The 20,452-nt window shown below is 35.7% G+C and overlaps 1 protein-coding gene across 1 annotated transcript in view; it reads left to right on the forward strand.

Annotated features, from left to right (window-relative positions):
* The window catches only part of acaca (acetyl-CoA carboxylase alpha), a 66,599-nt gene that overhangs the window by 18,419 nt on the left and 27,728 nt on the right, over positions 1-20,452 (forward strand). Inside the window, 20 exon segments of the mRNA XM_079870733.1 lie at positions 1,693-1,854; positions 2,335-2,498; positions 2,809-2,959; positions 3,985-4,088; positions 6,133-6,360; positions 7,482-7,632; positions 8,036-8,170; positions 8,282-8,428; positions 10,263-10,451; positions 10,541-10,641; positions 11,414-11,502; positions 11,888-12,012; positions 12,199-12,426; positions 13,569-13,658; positions 13,761-13,879; positions 15,786-15,809; positions 16,458-16,559; positions 17,897-18,040; positions 20,077-20,179; positions 20,350-20,445. Coding sequence (XP_079726859.1) covers positions 1,693-1,854; positions 2,335-2,498; positions 2,809-2,959; positions 3,985-4,088; positions 6,133-6,360; positions 7,482-7,632; positions 8,036-8,170; positions 8,282-8,428; positions 10,263-10,451; positions 10,541-10,641; positions 11,414-11,502; positions 11,888-12,012; positions 12,199-12,426; positions 13,569-13,658; positions 13,761-13,879; positions 15,786-15,809; positions 16,458-16,559; positions 17,897-18,040; positions 20,077-20,179; positions 20,350-20,445 — 2,652 coding nt within the window.

Here is a 20,452-nt window from a genome sequence, read left to right on the forward strand (position 1 = left end):
AGGTAGATGTAAACAAACTATTAAAAGGTAAATATAAGCCTTTTCTTTAAATAACTTTTATTGTGTTTTATTATTGACAAATTTGGGGAGAGCATAAATATTCCAAAACTGAAAATACAGTATGAGAATTAACTGCACAATTACTAGACATGTTTTCCTTGGATATTATAGGCCAAATTGCAAGCACAATATGAGGAAAAATAAAAAAGAATTGAGATGCTTCCAACTGTTGCTCTTGCATTCTTGTGGCTCAGTGACTCACCTGAATGAATGGCTAATTAAGTATGCGGGCCCCATTGTCTCCAGGTGTGAACCACTACATATGCATGACCGTAGACGCCCACTCCGCATATGGCCTTTCCAAACAGAAAGTGCTTTGCAAAATTCAAATCAATGTATTGTGTTATGTGAATGATAAGGCAGGGTGATTTTCACTTTATTTTGAAGAAAAAACACTAGGCGATGACATCCATTAGACAAAAGTCTTATTGGCACATATTTAGAATGTGTTTTATGGCCTTATTTCAGAAACTTTAGTTTTTAGTTTTTTCAATAACCACGCATAAACATTATTCTCTCAAAAATGCAGACATGTACATTCTTGTTGCTCACATTTCATGGTAGTCCTGTTTGTGCTAAATAGTGTGTAATTTTTTTTTGCCATTAATATGTTTATAAGCAACTGAAAAAAGCAAAAATGTCAGGGCATGTCAGAACATCTCAAGGACCCCAAAAACACCTTAGACCCCAGAGGGTTAAAGGGATAGTTCACCCAAAAATGAAAATTCTGATAATGATGTATCAGTAATGTCGTTCAAAACCCGTAAGACTTTTGTTTATCTTTGGAACACAAATTAAGATATTTTTGATGAAATCCGAGAGCTTTCTGATCCCCCTCCCCCTTTATTCAATAATAAATTGTTGAATTGATAAATTGTACGCACAAAAAGTATTCTCGTCGCTTCATAAAATTAAGGTTGAATCAGAAAGCTCTCGGATTTCATCTCAAATATCTTAATTTGTTTTCCAAAGATGAACGAAGGTCTTATGGGTTTGGAACGACGTGAGGGTGACAGAATTTTCATTTTTGGGTGAGCTATCCCTTTAAGTTGTATTTAACCTGAAATATTGCTTTAATACATTTTGAGTGGAATGCTGTGATGCAAGCTTTTCACTTAATTAACCGCCTTTGCCACATAGCATAAGGCTCATTCAAATTGCCACAATCACTAGGTTGGCAGCATCTAGTGAACAATATAACACAGTCTCTGCGGCAGACAATGGTCACGTGACAACTGTCGTTTCTATATAGGTCACTTGGTTGAGGCCAGTGTGCTTCAGGTCCAGTGGGAGTGGGACGGGGGGGTTCATACGCTTATGTAACACACAAAGAATGCTGCAGATGAATGAGGGGAATTAATGGAGAGAAAAGGAGAGACTGAAATGGCAATGTGGAGAGAAACACAGTGGGGAATCAATTGCATAACCAAGTGTGTTGAAATTAGAGGGGAAAGTGCATATTTGAAGACAGGAACACATGGATCTTATTCTACATATTTTACTCCCATCAAGGGGCCAGAATATCAGAGATTTTAAGTGTATGCTAATTGCTAAGTGTATGGTAATGCTTTTTTTATTTTATTTTGAAAGCTATTTTTGGTTATTGTGTGACCTGTTTGTTCTGTAATTCAGATCGCTATGGGCATCCCACTTCACCGCATTAAAGACATCAGAGTGATGTACGGGATGCAGCCATGGGGAGACTCCCCCATTGACTATGATGGACTCTCTAACACCCCCTCTCCACGAGGACACGTCATAGCAGCTCGAATTACCAGCGAAAACCCAGATGAGGTGTGTGAGCCTGATTGATACTTAAAGGGTCATCAGGTGAAAATTTAATAAGCTCTGATGTTGATTTCACATGCAAATGAGGGGGGGGGGGGGGGGGGTATCAGTCTCCTCAAAAATATTATGCAGACAAAACTCTTTTCAACATTGATAAAATAAACTTAAGCTTAAGTACCAAAGCAGCTTATTCAGAAACATCATGACACTGAAGACTAGAGTAATCATGGGAATATATATATATATTTGTTTATATTATATTATATTATATTATATTATATTAGAACAATATTACTGTTTTTAAATAAATGCAGCCTTGGTAAAACATAAAAGACTGTTTAAAAAAAATATATATACTGAAAAAAAAAAAAAAAAAAAAAAACACTTTTGAATGTTAGTGGTAATATTATAAAGTAATTGCCATGTAAATTTCTTGTGATAAAGCTTTGTCTGTATTTTCTTTGTGTGTGTTTGTGTGTATGTCAGGGTTTTAAGCCCAGCTCAGGAACTGTCCAGGAATTAAATTTTCGCAGTAACAAGAACGTGTGGGGCTACTTTAGTGTGGCGGCTGCTGGAGGTCTGCATGAGTTTGCTGACTCTCAGTTTGGCCACTGCTTCTCCTGGGGAGAAAACCGAGAGGAAGCCATCTCGTGAGTACTTCCTGTTGCTGAAAATCTGTTTTTGAGAAAAGCAGAGTATGGCAGTATTTGTCACAAAATGACTCGCCTTGTCAGTTTTAATTAATTGCAAATCATGCATAAATATAAGAATCATGCATAAATAAATGATTATGTAAAGGTTATGCAGGTCCGTTCACTTATGCTCATCAATCAAACGTTTGTCCTGCTTGTCCGTTATTTCTCAAGTAGCCAAAACAAATAAAAACAAACAGTTTCCTTATTTTGATAAGAAAAAAGATAATGAGATGTATTATTGATTAAGTTGAATGGGTCATTTTAGGAACATGGTGGTGGCCCTCAAGGAGCTGTCCATCAGAGGAGACTTCAGGACTACAGTAGAGTATCTCATAAAGCTGCTAGAAACTGAAAGCTTCCAGCACAACACCATCGACACGGGTTGGCTGGACAGACTCATCTCAGAGAAGATGCAGGTACATGAATCCACTGTCTTCATTTCACATCACAACTCTCATGAACATGCCTGTAATCCCTTCCCAACATTCACCTGTGACAGCAAGACTAGGGTTGGTTATCGAGAACCGGTTCCATTTTAGAACCGGTAACAAATGTCCAAAAACCAGGGATTTGATAAGACGCACGCATTTCGATTGTGCTTATCGATTCCTGACTTTGGGGCCGTTCACATATCGCGTTTTTTGCACGTGCAAATTCGTTATTTCAAATGTAGGCCAGGCGCGCGCGTTTTCCAGGAGCACCTATCCCACGGCATTCTGAAAACAAAAACCAACTGACCTTTCCGTAACAACATCGAAAGCTTGGCCGAACAGCTGATCATAGCTGTACAGGGCGGGTTTTTATTTCTCATCTACATAAATATATCTAGTAGTAAAGCTAATGCAAGGACTAGAAATCAATGAATTCTTTGCTGATACTCATTTAAAAAAAAAAAACTAATTTGAATCATTAATTCAAACATGTTTAAAATTAATGAATTCAGAGTCTTATTCATAAATACCTTTTTAATTAATGGATGATTCACCGAATAATATTTGAATAAATCTCTCCAGTCTTCTTGAATAAATGATTAAATGGAAAAAAAATTAACAGTCGATTTTTGCCACCTACTGGAGTAATAATGTAATCAACACAATCTTTATTTGAGCAGACATTTTATTGGTTATTGCTTAAAAATTGGCAAGAAAAAAAGGCAGAAATATTTATTAAAGTATTTGCCCTTTTTTTTTTTTTTTTTTCTCTCCAAAAAATATTGGAATCTGAAACAAGAATCGATAAGAACCGGATTCGATAAGCAGAATCGGAATCGCTAAAATTGAAACGAGACCCAACCCTAAACAAGACATTGTGACATTTAATGGTTGATGCTCAAATACGCTTCCCTAATTTGAGTCCACTATATAAGTTACCATTCAGTCACATCATTTAAATGACAAATGGAGACGGTTGTCAGTTTGAATGTCTGTAACTGTGGTTGTAGGCAGAGCGTCCTGACACTATGCTGGGAGTAGTGAGTGGAGCACTGCATGTGGCTGATGTCAACCTCAGGAACAGTGTGTCCAACTTCCTGCACTCACTGGAGAGGTAACAAATCATTTTGTATACCATCTTGAGAGCACTCTTTATTATTATACACTTGTTTTATTGTTTGCATGACTAGTCCAAATATATGAGTATTAGGGCTCGGTATTGACACAGATTTTACTATTTAATTTTGGTTCACAAGCTCTTGATTCGATTCCGATTCATTTGGATATACCTGTATTTCAGATAAAGTACATGTCAATCTCTCAACTAATGCTCAAACTATACAGGAAACCCTGTCAAGTTGGTACATTACTAAAACATTAAATATTATAATAAGTTATAATAACAACGGTGTCCAAATTCAATTGCTATTTATTTTAAGATATTGTAATCAACACTCAAATAAAAAACAACATTTAAGTTGCACATAAGGCAGTTTTTATATCAACTAATGATTTTAATGATAATTATATTTCTACTCAGTTGTGGAGACAGCCTCCAACAGTGGCTGTAATAAAAAAAAAGTTTTGTGCCATATTTATTCAGACTAACAGGTTAAATGTAGGGTTGGTAATTTCCGGAGACGCTCGCAATAGTGAGCTAGCTTTGAAAGCACAAGGTCCCACCCTCCTTTCAGAGCATCTTCAAAACCACGCCTCCTTCAAAACACATGAACAAACAAAAGTGTCACGAGAGACGGCGTTAAAGGAGAACTCCGGTCAATTTTAACATTGAGCTCATTTTTTTGTAAATTTGGAGTGCTGTTAGTACAGAGAACAACGACAAAAAGCGGTGTTGCCTACACCGTGTTATCCTCTTTTTAAAATTTGCACCCTGTTGACTTAAATGGGGCAAGTTTTAAACCTGCTTTTAGCCTCTTAACATCCTTGATGTGTCATTACAAGTGCACAGGTCATGTGAGTGATTCCTTCAGAGTGAACACGGTGAATCTGACTGCAGTAGATGTGAAAGATATGAATAAAAATGATAATAATTTTCGGTCGAAGTCCACAGTAGTTGATTGTCGAGTTCACGCAGTTAGTTAGTTACCTATGATCACGCGCGTGAACTCGACAATCAACTACTGTGGACTTCGACCGAAAACAGGAAATAAATACAGGAATCACGAATCACGGGTTTCCATCTCTTCCAAATGACAGTAGTTATGGTGTGAACGCAGCATAAGCTCGTTGTTTTGGTTCAGGAGGAACTGTAAAATTTTCGGCTGCTGTTTCGGTTGCGGTGCTCTGTGACTGACGTCTGTCTAACTCTGCTATAGCATGAAACACGCATGAGCACTATAGCATGAGCACGTTGCACAGAGGTATGAAAATACATACGTTGACAGGCAGGTAGGACGTCTTATCATTGCATTCGGAATGAAGAGACTTTCAACCAGCATAACAAAAAATGTTTCTGGAACAAATCGCCTACCCTGCCTTTAAGTGAAAATATAATGAATATGCAATATAGTGTATACATTTAGAAAAATGCTCCTCATTAGAGTTATTTTTGAATTGCGTTCCTGAGGTAAGTGTGACTTTACATGGCGTTTTTTACAAGCTGTTTATTGATGTCTTCTGTGATTGAAACACTGATTGAGCGATTACATGAGACATACATTTCAGCAAGTTTGACTGTTTCTATTAGTATACCTTCTGATGTTGATTCATGTTTATTTCGTACTATAACTAGTACTAAAGATGATCATTTTACGTGTGCTCTGTGCAGCGATCTTTCACTCCACATTAAAGAGCGCTGAAATTGTATTTATTATTTGAATTCCGTGATAGAATTCACAGAATTTGAAAGCTGACACATTGTTTGCTATCAAAAGTAACAAAATATCATAAAGCTTATCATGCTTTATTGGATTATAGGCATGCTACAAATAATGTTTAGTGAAGTTTTGCTCATGCATAAACAGAAAATGGTATAGAGTAAAAGGACGCTTTTGAAATTATGAATTAGTATCGGGTCATTTAAAATGAAGATCAGTAAAAAAGGATTAATCAACACTATCAATCCAGTAAATAAGTAGTTGTTATTGCAGTCATGGGATGTTCTCACCCTTTTGCTCTCTTCTCTTGTATGTTTCCAGAGGGCAGGTTTTACCTGCACACACCCTGTTGAACACGGTGGATGTTGAGCTGATCTATGAGGGAACCAAATTTGTTCTAAAGGTGACCAGACAGTCACCTAACTCTTATGTGGTCATCATGAATGAATCTTTAGCGGAGGTGGACGTCCATCGGTTGAGCGATGGAGGTCTGTTGCTTTCATACGACGGCAGCAGCTACACCACCTACATGAAGGAGGAGGTGGACAGGTAGGATTCAGAGTGTCAATACAGGATGGAGAACGCAAAAACATATTGTTAGAAGAGCTGTTCATGTGCGTTCATGGTTCTCAATGTGTAGATTCAACAATGTGTAGATTAATAATTTAAGGCGCAGAACTATATTTAAATGTTGGTTTGTACTTCAGTAAAATTAATTGATTTTCCAAGACATATACATGATATAAAAAGGTGAATGGCATCTAATGCTTTTAATAAATCAATGCTGTATAAAGGAAGCTTTTTTTTTTGCTATTTTCCGATTGGTTAAGATTTCATTTATTTAGCCCTTTTTTAATATTGATTTTAACCACAATAACAAATCTGCAATGTTATTATGCATGTATGTATGCATGTATGCATGTATGTATGTATGTATGTATGTATGTATGTATGCATGTATGTATGTATGTATGTATTTGTATGTTAGGGGCATCAATTAATCAAGTTATCAAGTTTATTAATTGCATTATTATTAATCACATTACATTGAATCTACACATTAATGTGGAAACAACATAAAGATAGTATTTTACTTTTTTATGTGTAACTGCAAGCAAGCCCTAAACTTTAAAAAAAAAAAATTATTACTTAATTTTATAACTACATTTTTACATTTAGCTGTGCCTTTTTATATAGTGTGTTTGGTGATGTTTCTGTCAATTCTGTCAGTTAAACTGTTAAAACAGATGCTGCATTAATTTATTTTTTTACATTTGTTTTTTAATTGTCTTAATTTATTTTCAATATGTTAAAGAAATATTAATGATATTAACATATTATTTTTCCATAATTATTCCATTATATTATTTCTGTTTAATTCAAGAGACTGTAATATTGAGGTAATAAGTTTATCACAAAAAATAGATGTTTATTAGCTCCTCATGTTATATTGCATATAGTTGTTGTTAAAAAAGGGGGTACATTCAAAACATTTGGAGATTTTTATTTATTTATTTTTTTACTAATGATAAATGGCATACATTGTAACTATATTAATATAAATGTTACTCTGTTATTGCCTATCTTGATCATTGTATGTGTTTTTCTTGTATAACAAAAAAAAAAAAAAAAGAATGAAAGAAAATACAGGTTTTTATTTTATTCCTTAGGTATCGCATCATTATCGGTAACAAGACGTGTGTGTTTGAAAAGGAGAATGACCCTTCACTCCTGCGATCATTATCTGCTGGGAAACTCATCCAGTATACTGTGGAGGACGGTGGACACGTGTTTGCTGGACAGTGTTATGCAGAGATAGAGGTGTGTAACATGCAACCATTTCCTCTCTAAGTGGGTAGTCCTCAGGTAAAATAAGCTGCATAAGTAGACCAGACTTTATGGTAATAGTTAAAGTCTGACTGCACAAGACTAGAGCAGTGGTTCTCAATTCCAGTCCTCAGGACCCGCTGCTCTGCACATTTTGTATGTCTCCCTTATTTAACACCAGATGAAACCTGAACCAGATCATCAGCTCATTAGGAGAGACTCCATGAACTGAACTGAGTGTGTCAGATAAGAGAGACATTCAAAATGTGCAGAGCAAGGGGTCCCGAGGACTGGAATTGAGAACCACTGGACTAGAGAGACAACAGAATCTGTTGTGCATGTGTGAAATGTCTTTTTATTTGTTTGCTGCATTATTAATGCAATATATGTCTTTTAGGTGATGAAGATGGTGATGACCCTGACCGCCTCTGAGTCTGGCTGTATTCACTATGTGAAGAGAGCTGGTGCGGTGCTGGAGCCGGGCTGTATCATCGCCAAACTGCAGCTGGATGATCCCAGCAGAGTACAGCAGGTATATCCGTGTGTTACATGTTGTAAATGTATGAGTTTTAGTTAGGTTCCCTTTCAGAAATGATAGAGAGTTGAAGTGGTTTAGTGTCTCCAATGAGTGTGTCTGTTTCAGGCGGAGCTGTATACAGGAGCATTACCCACTGTTCAGTCCGTGGCTCTCCGAGGAGAGAAGCTTCACCGAGTCTTTCACAGCACTCTGGATCACCTAGTGCACATTATGAACGGCTTCTGTCTGCCAGAGCCCTTCTTCAGTGGCAGGGTGAGAAAACGCATGTAGCTCTTCAACCACTTTATTGGACTTCATAGCAGTAGTTCTCAACCTTTTGGCTCCAAGGCCCCCATTGTCCGCAACAATATTCGAAGGCCCTACAATACTAGTTTCTGCATATTCAATTTCAGAATTCAGAAGTTTTAAGAGCTGAATGTGTGCAATGTTGCTGTTTGAGTTTGAAAGTACGTATGTAAAGTTACAAAGCACAAAGTCCATTCCATAGGGAGATATTCTCTCTATCAGTGCACACTGTTTCTGAACTCCTTGAAGCGCCTCAGTTGTAGTCTTCAGTTTTCTTCCAGGAACGTACATGTCACACAATATCCCTCATTTAAATAATTCCCACCCAAGGCATACGCCCTGGTTGAGTTTTTCCGAAGAAACATGCATTTTTCCGAAACTAAAACAGAGCATTCAGACAGAGGGTGAAAACAGGTGCTGCAACAATGTAAATAATACAATTTAAAATAATGTTTTTTGTACATTAAATGATGTAAACATATTCTAGTAGGCCCCATAAACAAAGTTATGAATCCATAATCCATAATTAGCATAATAAGGCCCCTTTAAAATTAGACTACCTTATATATACTGTTTTTTCCTGGAATCCTGGTTGTTCAAGTGTCTGAAGGCATTAATTAAAAAAGAAATGTCTTAATGCTTAGTTGTTTTAGCTTATTATAATGCTTATTTTGTCTTATTGTAAATCAGTAAGTCACCTTGAGGCCCTTTTGAAGTTCAGTGAGGCCCCCTGGTTGAGAACCACTGCTTTAAATAGACACTATTCGTTTTTCGTTGCTCATATACTTATGATATTAGAGACCACCAACATTAACAACATTAGCAGTATTTTTTCTTCAATTTATTTATTAATTATATATTGTATCATGTAAATATAATATAATATATATATAATACATGATAAATTGTATAGTTAATAAATACTTTTTTTTTTTTTTTTTTAAATAAACGCTGTTAATGTTGATGGTCTCTGATCTAAACATAAAAACAAAAATCTATAGAAAAAAAAAACAAGTGAAGTGTAAAAGCAACTGTAATATTGTTAAGCAGCTATTTTATTATTATTATGGCAATAGATGCTATTTACAAATGATTGTGAAAACGATTAATTTATCCCTACACTATTGCTACTGTTGACAATCCAGCGTCTTCCGTAATTTTGTCTGTCCCACCAGACGTCAGTGGGCGGAGTTAGTGTAAATATTCTCTGCCAACAAGGTGGGCTATTTGCACTTTGTGTAATTAGACACTCTGTATTATTATTATTATTATTATTATTATTATTATTATTATTATCACCACTAATATCTTTAAAATGGATGATTTAAGAATGCCATTATTATAACATTTAATGTCATTAATACAACACGTATAACACTTACCCCTGGTTTCACAGACAGGGCTTAAGACTAGTCCTAGACTAAAATGTAAGTCTGAGCTGTTTCCACTGAAATAAACTTGCACTGACTGATCTTAAAAATATATCAGTGCCTTTTTAGTTTTAAGATGCACATCGGTAATGTTTTTTTCTAAGCATGTTTATAAAAATTACTTAAATGTCCTAATTGATCTATGGTCTAATCCTGGCTTAGTCTAAGCCCTGTCTGTGAAACCGGGCCTTAATGTCTTATATTGCATTAGATATCACAAAATATCATACTGCAATAACTATAATCAAATTATTCTAGACTATTTCTCAGAAATAACTCTAGTGTGAATAGCGGGCAATTTGTGTCACTTTGCCAGATCAGGTTTGCTGTAAATTGAAATTAAAATAAAAATTTGTATGTGTGTGTTTTAGCTGAAGGAATGGGTGGAGCTTCTGATGAAGACTCTGAGGGACCCCTCTCTGCCCCTTCTGGAGCTTCAGGACATCATGACGAGTGTTTCAGGCCGGATCCCTCCAGCCGTAGAGAAGGCCATCAAGAAAGAAATGGCTCAATATGCCAGCAACATCACTTCTGTCCTCTGCCAGTTTCCCAGCCAGCAGGTGCGGCTTGTGGACCTTTGAATTCATGTCTATCTGAAGCTATAAAACTGCTACCATTGTTTATAAATGTTGTCAAATTCTCATCTCAGATTGCCAATATACTGGACAGTCATGCTGCCACATTGAACAGGAAGTCAGAGAGAGAGGTCTTCTTCATGAACACTCAGAGCATTGTACAGCTGGTTCAGAAGTTAGTCAAACAACCTCCACATGAACTTAAACCACTGATCTATAGAAATGACTGGATTGATTGTGACATCCTAAAAAAGTGAAGCCACCGTACCGCCGAATTAGTTTTCTCTCACATTCTATTGAATTAATTGGAAAAGCCAAAGAGTTTGAGATGACCTGTAGCTTTCTAACGTTCTCTAAGTTCTCCAAGAGTCTGAAGTGGATGTCAGTCAGCAAAAAGACATCAAGAAATAATATAAATTCTTCACAACTTATTCAAATAAATAACGCTGTCTGCATGTGGATTTAAAGACATGAAGCTTTATTTTCAAGCTTTTATACTGTCACTCCGAGCAAGATGATGCATGGTAAACCTTGGATTTTAATACAAAGTGCAGTATAGTAATGGAGGCTTGTATGTATTGTAATATTTATTGTAGATTCACATTAGTAGATGCACCCATCTTAACGATTTCAGCTCAAAAAGACCATGTGCATTACAGATAACGTCAGAAGTAACAATTCATTTTCATACATGTATCCTAAAAATTAATCCTGTCCCATTGATATTCTGCAAATCTGGTGATTTTAGGTCAAGATTTTGTCTGTAAGTCAATGATGCCCTCTGTCGGTTGGGAATAGTAATTGGCCGTAGGAACACTACTGGTGGCTTCACCGCCTGCTGGCAGTTTAAAGAATGCAATGAGCAATCCAGTCATTTATATTGATCAGTGACTTAAACACAATCGCAAACACCGGTTAACTGGCCTTAATGTCTGTTGTGTACCCAGGTACCGCAGTGGCATCAGAGGTCATATGAAGGCGGTGGTGATGGACCTCCTCAGGCAGTATTTAAGAGTGGAAGTTCAGTTTCAGCATGGTAAGACTGCATATCATTGCCTGGTTTCACAGACAAGGCTTAAGCCTAGTCCCAGGCTAAACTACATGGTTGAGCTGTCTGTGAAACCAGGCCTATATGGCTGTAAATACCATCACTGGAAGTTGCCTTATTTTATCATGTGACCACTGGATGGCACTGTAACATTATGATCCGTTCTTGTGTATTAATAGAAAATAGAAACATGTGAATAATGAGAAAAAAACTATTTAATATATAATATTATATATTAAGATTAGAAAATGTTTGCCATTTAATAAATATTAGCTTTTTCTATTCTTTCCATTATATTTACTGTTTAATTAATAATTAATTGTATTAAATAATTTACTATTCTTTTGTGTATATGTGTGTGTATTACTGTCAGGTCACTATGACAAGTGTGTATTTGCACTCCGAGAGGAAAACAAAGGGGACATGTCCAATGTGCTCAACTACATATTCTCTCATGCAAAAGTCACAAAGAAGAACTCTCTGGTCACCATGTTGATAGTGAGTACACAGTCACGATTTTCAAACTGAGAGTTTAATGTGAATGGTTGTTTTTAATCATTCAGAAGGCCAACTTTTGTATTGTGAGATGTAATAACAGTCGAGATATAATAATAGCATTTATATTTTATCTGTGATTCCAGTCCACTCATGATTCAAATGTTTGTCCCTAACTTCTCTCTGTAGGATCAGCTGTGTGGACGAGACCCCACTCTGACGGACGAGCTCATGGCCATCCTCACAGAACTCACACAGCTCAGCAAGACCACGAATGCCAAGGTGGCACTGCGGGCACGGCAGGTTCTCATCGCTTCTCACCTTCCCTCATACGAGCTTCGACACAATCAGGTGGAATCCATCTTCCTGTCCGCCATTGACATGTACGGACATCAGTTCTGCATTGAGAACCTGCAGGTAGGACATGCTGGATGAATGCGATCGACAGATTTGTAGTGCTATCAGTGTTTTGCCACTACTATGATTGTCAAATGTTGAAGGTTAAGGAAAAATTCAGAATTAAAATCGAAATGGCTTTAGTTTAGTTCATTGAGGAATTTGAATTGAATTGGCCATGCTTACAGGATGTTGAATAGCAGTTAGAAGGGCATTGATAGGAAGTGGAATTTTTGTAAGCTAATTATTTATTACCTGACATTAGTTTTTCTCAAACGATTAGATACATTAGATATATCAAATACATTAACACAGCAGTCAAAACACTTCACATTTTACCATATTGTTATATTATATTTATATAAAATGAACAAGCCATGTAGATCCTTTAATACAGTTTTAGAGCTGAAACTATTAGTTTCTATATACATAACATCTACTATATGTATTATATATATATATATATACATCTAGTTCCTAGTAATACTATAAGTATTAATTGATAATTAATTTTACAATAAATATTGACTTCTTTGTTCATTATTTAATTGATTTAGCTAGTTACACTACAGCTCAGTTTTTTTAAAAGAAATTAATATTTTTATTCACCAAGGATGCATTAAATTGATCAAAGCTGACAGTAAAGTATTTTACATTGTTAAAACAAACAACAACAACAAAATTAAAAGAAATTAATTTCACTTGGACTTTCTATTCAAAAAAGAATCCTGAGGTAAAAAAAACATATCATATTTTCCACAAAAATATTAAGCAGCACAACTTTTTTCAACTAATGTTATTTGAGCTCCAAATCAGCATATTAGAATGATTTCTGAAGGCTGCTGAAAATTCATAAATTACATTTTAAAAAGGTTAAAAGTTATTAAAATAGTTATATTCAGTTATTTTAAATTGTAACAATATTTTACAATATTACAGTTTTACGGTATTTTTGATCAAAATAAATGTAGCCTTGGTGAGATTTCATTAGATAACAAAAAAAATCGTACCGATGTAACACTTTGAACATTAGTGTATATTTGCAGTTTCATTTGATTCCTCTACTGGCACAGAAATTACACATTTTACCTTAAGTTCTAATATTTTACTTCAGAACATTGTGTATTGTCAAATTATTGATACCTTTCTTGATTTTTCTCTAGAAACTGATCCTGTCAGAGACGTCCATCTTTGACGTACTGCCAAATTTCTTTTACCACAGTAATCAGGTGGTACGGATGGCTGCTCTAGAGGTAAGACTGTCATTTTACATGTACTTATCTAAGAAACGGACAGTGTTTATTTTGTCTGTATACAGCAAGATGTCGAACATGGTTCCTGCTCTCTTTCCTTAGGTGTATGTTCGTAGAGCTTACATCGCTTATGAACTCAACAGTGTCCAGCACCGACAGCTGAAAGACAACACCTGCATCGTGGAGTTCCAGTTCATGCTGCCCTCATCCCACCCAAACAGGTACCTCAAGATGTACCGCAGCCCTCCTTCTCACACCTCTCACACCCCCTCGCTTGGACCGTGGAGGAGCATGTCAAAACACAATGAAAGACATGGGCAATTGGGGAAAACATGTTTCAATTCTATATTCATCAGTATATCTGCGTAAAGAAAAACTACTTGTTGGTTGCGACGCAGATTCTCCTCCACTGTACCACAAACCACTTCCCATTTCACCCTTAAAATGCTCTACCTGTGCACAGTCTATGCCACTGATTTACTGTCTGTCATGATCAGGAGGTTTGTATGAAGGAAGAGTAGAAAAGCGTTATTTAGTGACAGGGTCTGAATCACAGGGCCCAGAAAAGTTCGTCTTTAAGGTGTCTCTCATCTGTGCTGGCCACATCCGTGTGTTTCAGGTGACACCGATCTATTGCAAACCAATCAATGCCACCAATAGGACATGCTCAGAGATTGCGCTGATTGGCTGTCTAACAGATCGCTCTTTTTGCACTTCCTTATTCATTCTCTGCTGATTTATGCTTGTGAACTAATTCAGTCTCATCAGGTGCATGTTATGCAATTTTGTGTTTCTTGCTTTTTCAGTTTGTGCATTTAGTCCTATTTAAAAAAAAAAAAAAAAAGAAATTCCCAGCTCTCATTGCTGTTTTGCCTGTGATTTGGATAAAATGAATGGCTAATGCATTTGTACTGTTAAAGTACATGAAGGAGATTTTAGCTGCATTTATTACTGCATTGTTTTAAGAGCTGAATTGTTGCATGTGAGGAGGGGCAGTTATATGTGAAGTGTGTGGCTTGGTTTAGATTTGAAGTGTTCTCAATTTTAATCCCCTAAAATCAAAAGAAAAAAAAAACACATAGGGATCCATGATATTAAAATTCTGGCCGATACGCCAATAATTATTTTGGTGTTATGGCTAATGAATGAAAAAATGGCTGACATTAAAATTCTGTAATTTTTTGTGTTTAAAAAAAAAAAGATTTTTTTTTAAATTATTAAGTCAAAATATTCCTTTTTTTAACAGTGTTATTAAATTATTAGTGTTTTCAAACAAAGGGTTGAGCACTAGATGATGAGGATGTTTGAATTTCGACAGAGTTTTAATATTTTAAAATTTTCAAGCTTCATATTAAAAGTAACAAAGCACAAAGTTTTTTGTGATTATTGGATGGCGCTACAAATGTTTAGTGACGTTTTGTTCACGCTGCGCATCAACAGAAAAGAGAACCCTAACTCTTTTGAACAGTAGTGTCTTGCGCACCCCAATTAATAATTATTATTTTTATTATATTAAATATTAGTAATCCCACTCCTAATTCTCATTACGTAACACATTTTACTTCTGTCCTTATTAGTAATTCACATTATTCTCAGTGATGAATCATTACTATAATACAAGATATATATATTTTTAATAATAACGTAATTTAGTTCATTTAAAACAGTACAGTAATGAGAAAAGTGGAAAATGTGCTTAAGCAGATTTAAAAAATGTAAGAAAAAAATTCACAAAGCAAAAAGGTAAAGCTCCTAGAACAGGCTACATTTTCTTTAAACAAAATCCATTTGTGACTAAATGTGACCTGGATGTGTTCTTGATAGATTTCATAAGATTTACAATGTATTTAAATCAGTCAGTTATGCATTCATGCAGTGACCACATTCAAATAATCACTGAAGACTCATTTGAGACACTTGTATAATATAATTAAACTTTGTGCAAATGCAACAGAATTGTCTTTGAGCCACTTCTCATTGACAGCAGGCTGTGAGTCCAAGTTAAAATCGTACCGAAAGCAGAAACTGTCAGTTATGTGAAAAGGCCACACACTTCTGATCTCTGTCTGACCCCTCCAATTGATGCCTGACACTAACCAACCAGTAATCAATGTTGTTTGATTGCAGAGGGAACATCCCCACTCTAAACAGGTATAGTACACATTCTTTCTTCCCTAAACCAAAGTGTAGACTCGGAAAATAGAGTAGAAAAGCAGTATGGTCAAACACATACATTTTAAATGTAGTATGTATTGTGTACTATGAAGTAATACTAAATAAGTATGCTATTCCGAACATAAAACAAGTGTATTTGAATTCATATTTTAAGACATAATGTAACCTGAAATGAAACACATTCACATCCTACTGAATGGATCGAATCACAACTTCTTTGTGTCTCTCGACATTTTAATCAACCGATTGCAGTTATTTTGTGTACAAGTTTGTTTTAATGAAAACAGCCCTCCATTGGCACTTTTATTCTGTTCTCAGTAAATACAAACTAATTTGCATGGCTTATTGCACTACTCTCAATACAGATGTGTGTGTGTGTGTGTGTGTCTGTCTGAAATTACCTTCAATGTTGTTTGTGCTAGCGCATGCAAATAGGGATACTCCTGTTATATGTTAATTTAAATGAAATTGTTTAGACCTCATACTGGGTTTGAATTAACTACATAATAGTGGCGATTAAATCTGCCGTGTGTATGTGATTGTTTGTGTACGTTCTTGCTCTGTCTGTTTATGTGTGCTGTGCTTACAAGTTTAAAAATGTGACTGTCATCGTTGTCCTCCCAGGAAACTGTCTGCCCCACTACAGGACTACAAACCGCCAGATAACACGGCTAACGCTAGTGCCGCCACAGGGGCTTCTAGTGACTCTGCAGAGAGCGAGGCCAGGTAGTGCAGGACAGGCTACAGTGTTTAATCACAGAGAGGATTTAATCGGGCAAAAGTACTGGGTTTTTTGTTTTGTTTTTATGAAATCCGGGTGTAAATCTTTTTAATTAGTCTTTAAATAAGGGATTGCTGTCCATACTAACATTTGAACAGGAGACTTGTCACATACTGAAGTTTAGTAAATTATGACAATTTATGGTAGATGTGCTGATTTAGCTTGTAATTATGGGTCCTATTAAAGGAATGTTCTGGGCTAAATACAACTTAAAATCAATAGCACTTGCGGCATGTTCCCTCAGTTTGTAAAAACTGGAAAAATGCATTAATAGTAATGCACTTGCAATGGAAGTCTGGGTAAAGTGTACAGCACCACAAAGTAACGTTTAAACAATGTAGACAGCTTTACAGCTTGAATATAAAACTTTTTTGCAGAATAATTTATGGAAGCTCTTTAATTTCTGCTTTTACCTTCTGGGTTTTTTTTGATGCCATGGACCCCCAGTTATAAAGATCCTCAAGGACACTTTGCCTAAAATATAAAGGAAGCTGTATATTGTCACGTACAGTGTAAAAAAAATCAATTTATACTGTGTGCGAAAAATTCTTTCTATTATATAAAAAGTTATTATTTTCTATTATTGTAAAGTAATTATCGTTTCATGTCATGTGTGAGGATCTATAGTAGTAGGCCTGTCAATTAAATTAAATCTTCACAGTTAATCTCACAATTTCTGATTTTAGAAAGAAACATGAAATTAAATCATAATATAATCAAATGTGGTGAGTATTAAAAAATAGTATTAAACCTATTTCATTCATTTCTTATAGTATAAATCAGACCCCAGTTTGGAAAGCTGTGCTTGGTCAACAAGCCCTACATGCGTAACAGTAAACCACTTTTTCTTTTGTTTTTACAAATGGAGGGATGACCAAAATTATGATAATTAACAGCAGGCCAAATATAGATTGTATTTAACCTGGAATATTCTTAACTAACCTGTTCTTCCACCGTGAATTCAAATAAATATAATGAATGAGGATGCATGAATTCACCGATTCAGTGAAGTTTCAGTCATACTTATATTTCCTTTTACATCTGGTCTAATTGCCTCCTGACAACTGGCCCCTTTTATAATGTTCAGCTCTTACACATTCAGCTTGTGAGGAGGCGATGCTGTTCCTATTCACACCTCTGATCTAGGCTGATGTGTGATGGTGATGATCTGGTCTTTCTCCTGGGGTGATCTACCACATTTTTCAGAGGTTATATTGTATGCAGCTGGTTTAATGACAGGTCTTTTTGTTTGTGTGTGTGTCTGTGTGTTTTGTGCTCTCAGAATGTCTTTCTCCTCTAACCTGAACCACTACGGCATGGTCCATGTGGCCAGTGTTAGTGATGTACTCCTGGACACCTCCTTCACTCCACCCTGTCAGCGTATGGGCGCCATGGTTTCCTTCCGCTCCTTCCAGGAGTTCACCAGGTTAGTGTATGTTACGGTTAAATAAAGGCAACATGAATTATAAATGGACTCTTGCTTATTAAATGCCCCTGATCTTAATCTGCACAATTCATCATAATGTATAAAAGTTTAACCCATACATAAACAACAAGAAAATTAGCAAATTATGTTAAGAGTGGAACCCATTCATGCTGACATATTGAGATCACATGACAAGCAAAATACTACTCACTTTATATTTGTTGCCCTCCTATTATTATGCACTTTATAAATATATCAAAGGTGACAAGTAGACCTGAAAATATGGTATTTTTGGCATCGGTAACAGAAAACTTTTTGCGTGATATTTCATCCACACCAGTAGGTGTCAGTATAAAGTCTTAACGCTGTCATTTCATGACACAAAAACTTCAAGATTTTTTTTATTTATTTTTTTTATCTTCCATCGAAATGTAATGAAATTCACCTGTAAACGTTGCAAATTAGGGCTCAGATTTTCACTACTTAATTTTTGTGGCCAAAATATTTCATGGTAATGGTATTATCGTGATATCTATTTGTCAAATTCATTCAAATGAATTTATTCAGTCAAATTCATTTTAAATTTTATTTTGGGTTTTCTCTTCTATGGTTAAGAAATTACTCAAAATCCAAGTGTAGGGAGACGGAAAAAGAGTTTGTAACCAAAACCGTACAAAAAGAGTTCAAAAAGAACTTACTGTTGTTGTTTTTTTTAAAAGACCAAAACATTTGGTGAGAACTTTTTTCAGGTGTGGGTAGAGTTGCTAACTTTCATCTCATCCAACATGATTTTGTGTGGCAAAATTTTGTGTGGATTTTTTTTTTTTTTTTTTGCAGTTTATGACAGGTGGCAACCAGCATTAAGATGCTGTACAGCCACCTATGTTGGAATGTTGTCCACATTACTTCCGCTGGATTATTTGCAATATTTTCTTATTTTTAGTATTAACATGATGTCAATCTTTTTTTTTTTTAAATCCTATTTGAAACCCATCAAATCCCAGGTAAAATCAAGATCCCCAAACATTGTCAAACTGTGTTCACTCAAAATTTAATTGCATTTAAATCTGTAATATTATTTTGTGTTCATAAGTAGAATTATATTGTGATTTACTATTTTGAAGTGTTTTGTGTTGAGGACAGAAGTGAAGGGTAAACGAGATGGATTACGGTCGCTACTCCTGTCTCTTGTGCTTTATAGCTGCCTATTACACGTCTCTGTGGAATACTTGATTTTGATTGGTCAATCGCACCATCCAGCGGTATGTTATTCCCCCAATAACAACCGGTAAAAAATGATAACACCGGCTAATCCGGGTAACTGAAGTTGACGCAATATGCTTACTAGGAACAGTTATTCTTGGTGGAAGTTTTGCGTTTGGTGAGCTAATAAACGATTAAAACTCAAATTAATATTTTGTGTACAATTATTTATTTATGTCATCCGGGTATCGCAGACTCGCTCTCTTGTTTCATACAAACGCAGCTGTGGCCATTTTGTGGCGATTGTTTTGTACACTGTAATGTATTATAATATAATATAATCAAATGAATCTCAAATTAATATCTCTTATCCCCATAATTATTTATGTGATGAAAAACCATGTAATAAGTGGTATGACTACCGTATCCCTTAAATGTCCGTCTTTAAACTTGCGGCTTGCTAACAACTGCTTTCTCCGTGGAAGCTTTGTGTTTGAAGAGCTAATAAAATATTTAGACTCTTGATCAATATTTCACGTCTGGTTATTTACTGTGGCACGTAGCCGTGTAATAAGCAGGATGTTGTACATCCAACCAGTTGTTATCGCAGAATAAACCCCCTCAGGCTGATGCAAGACCCCTTCGTGTCGGGGTCCTGATCACCCTGTTTAAGTTTATTCTGGGATAACAACTGGCTGGATGTACATAATCCCTTCCTTACGAACTCCTAAAAGAAACCACTCATTGCATGTTATGAATTTTGTTTCATGTTGTCTTTATAAAGCAGTTTTCTAAATTTGGTGCTTGAGTGTCTAATGTGACTGTTATGATAGGAACATTAAGGATGTGTTGAGCTGTTTCTCTGACTCACCCCCCTGTACGCCAACCTTTCCTGAGGGGGGCAACCCTGTTCTTTATGGAGAGGAGGACAACAAGGTGAACCTTTCACCCTCTGAACCTGTCATAAAATAACACAAAAAAAACAAAGATTAAAAGTATTTAAAATATAAAAATATTTTGAGTATATTAAATTGTTGTATTGAAGATCTCCTTTTTTTCTGGAAAATCAACGTTTTCTATACCTAGTTTTGTTTGTTTTATTGTAGAGCATTCAAGATGAGCCAATTCATATCCTTAACGTGGCCATAAAGACGGACAGCGACATCGATGACGATGGGCTGGCGGCCATGTTCCGTGAGTTTACCCACT

The sequence above is a fragment of the Squalius cephalus genome (assembly GCF_949319135.1).
Source record: "Squalius cephalus genome assembly, chromosome: 5".
NCBI lineage: Eukaryota > Metazoa > Chordata > Actinopteri > Cypriniformes > Leuciscidae > Squalius > Squalius cephalus.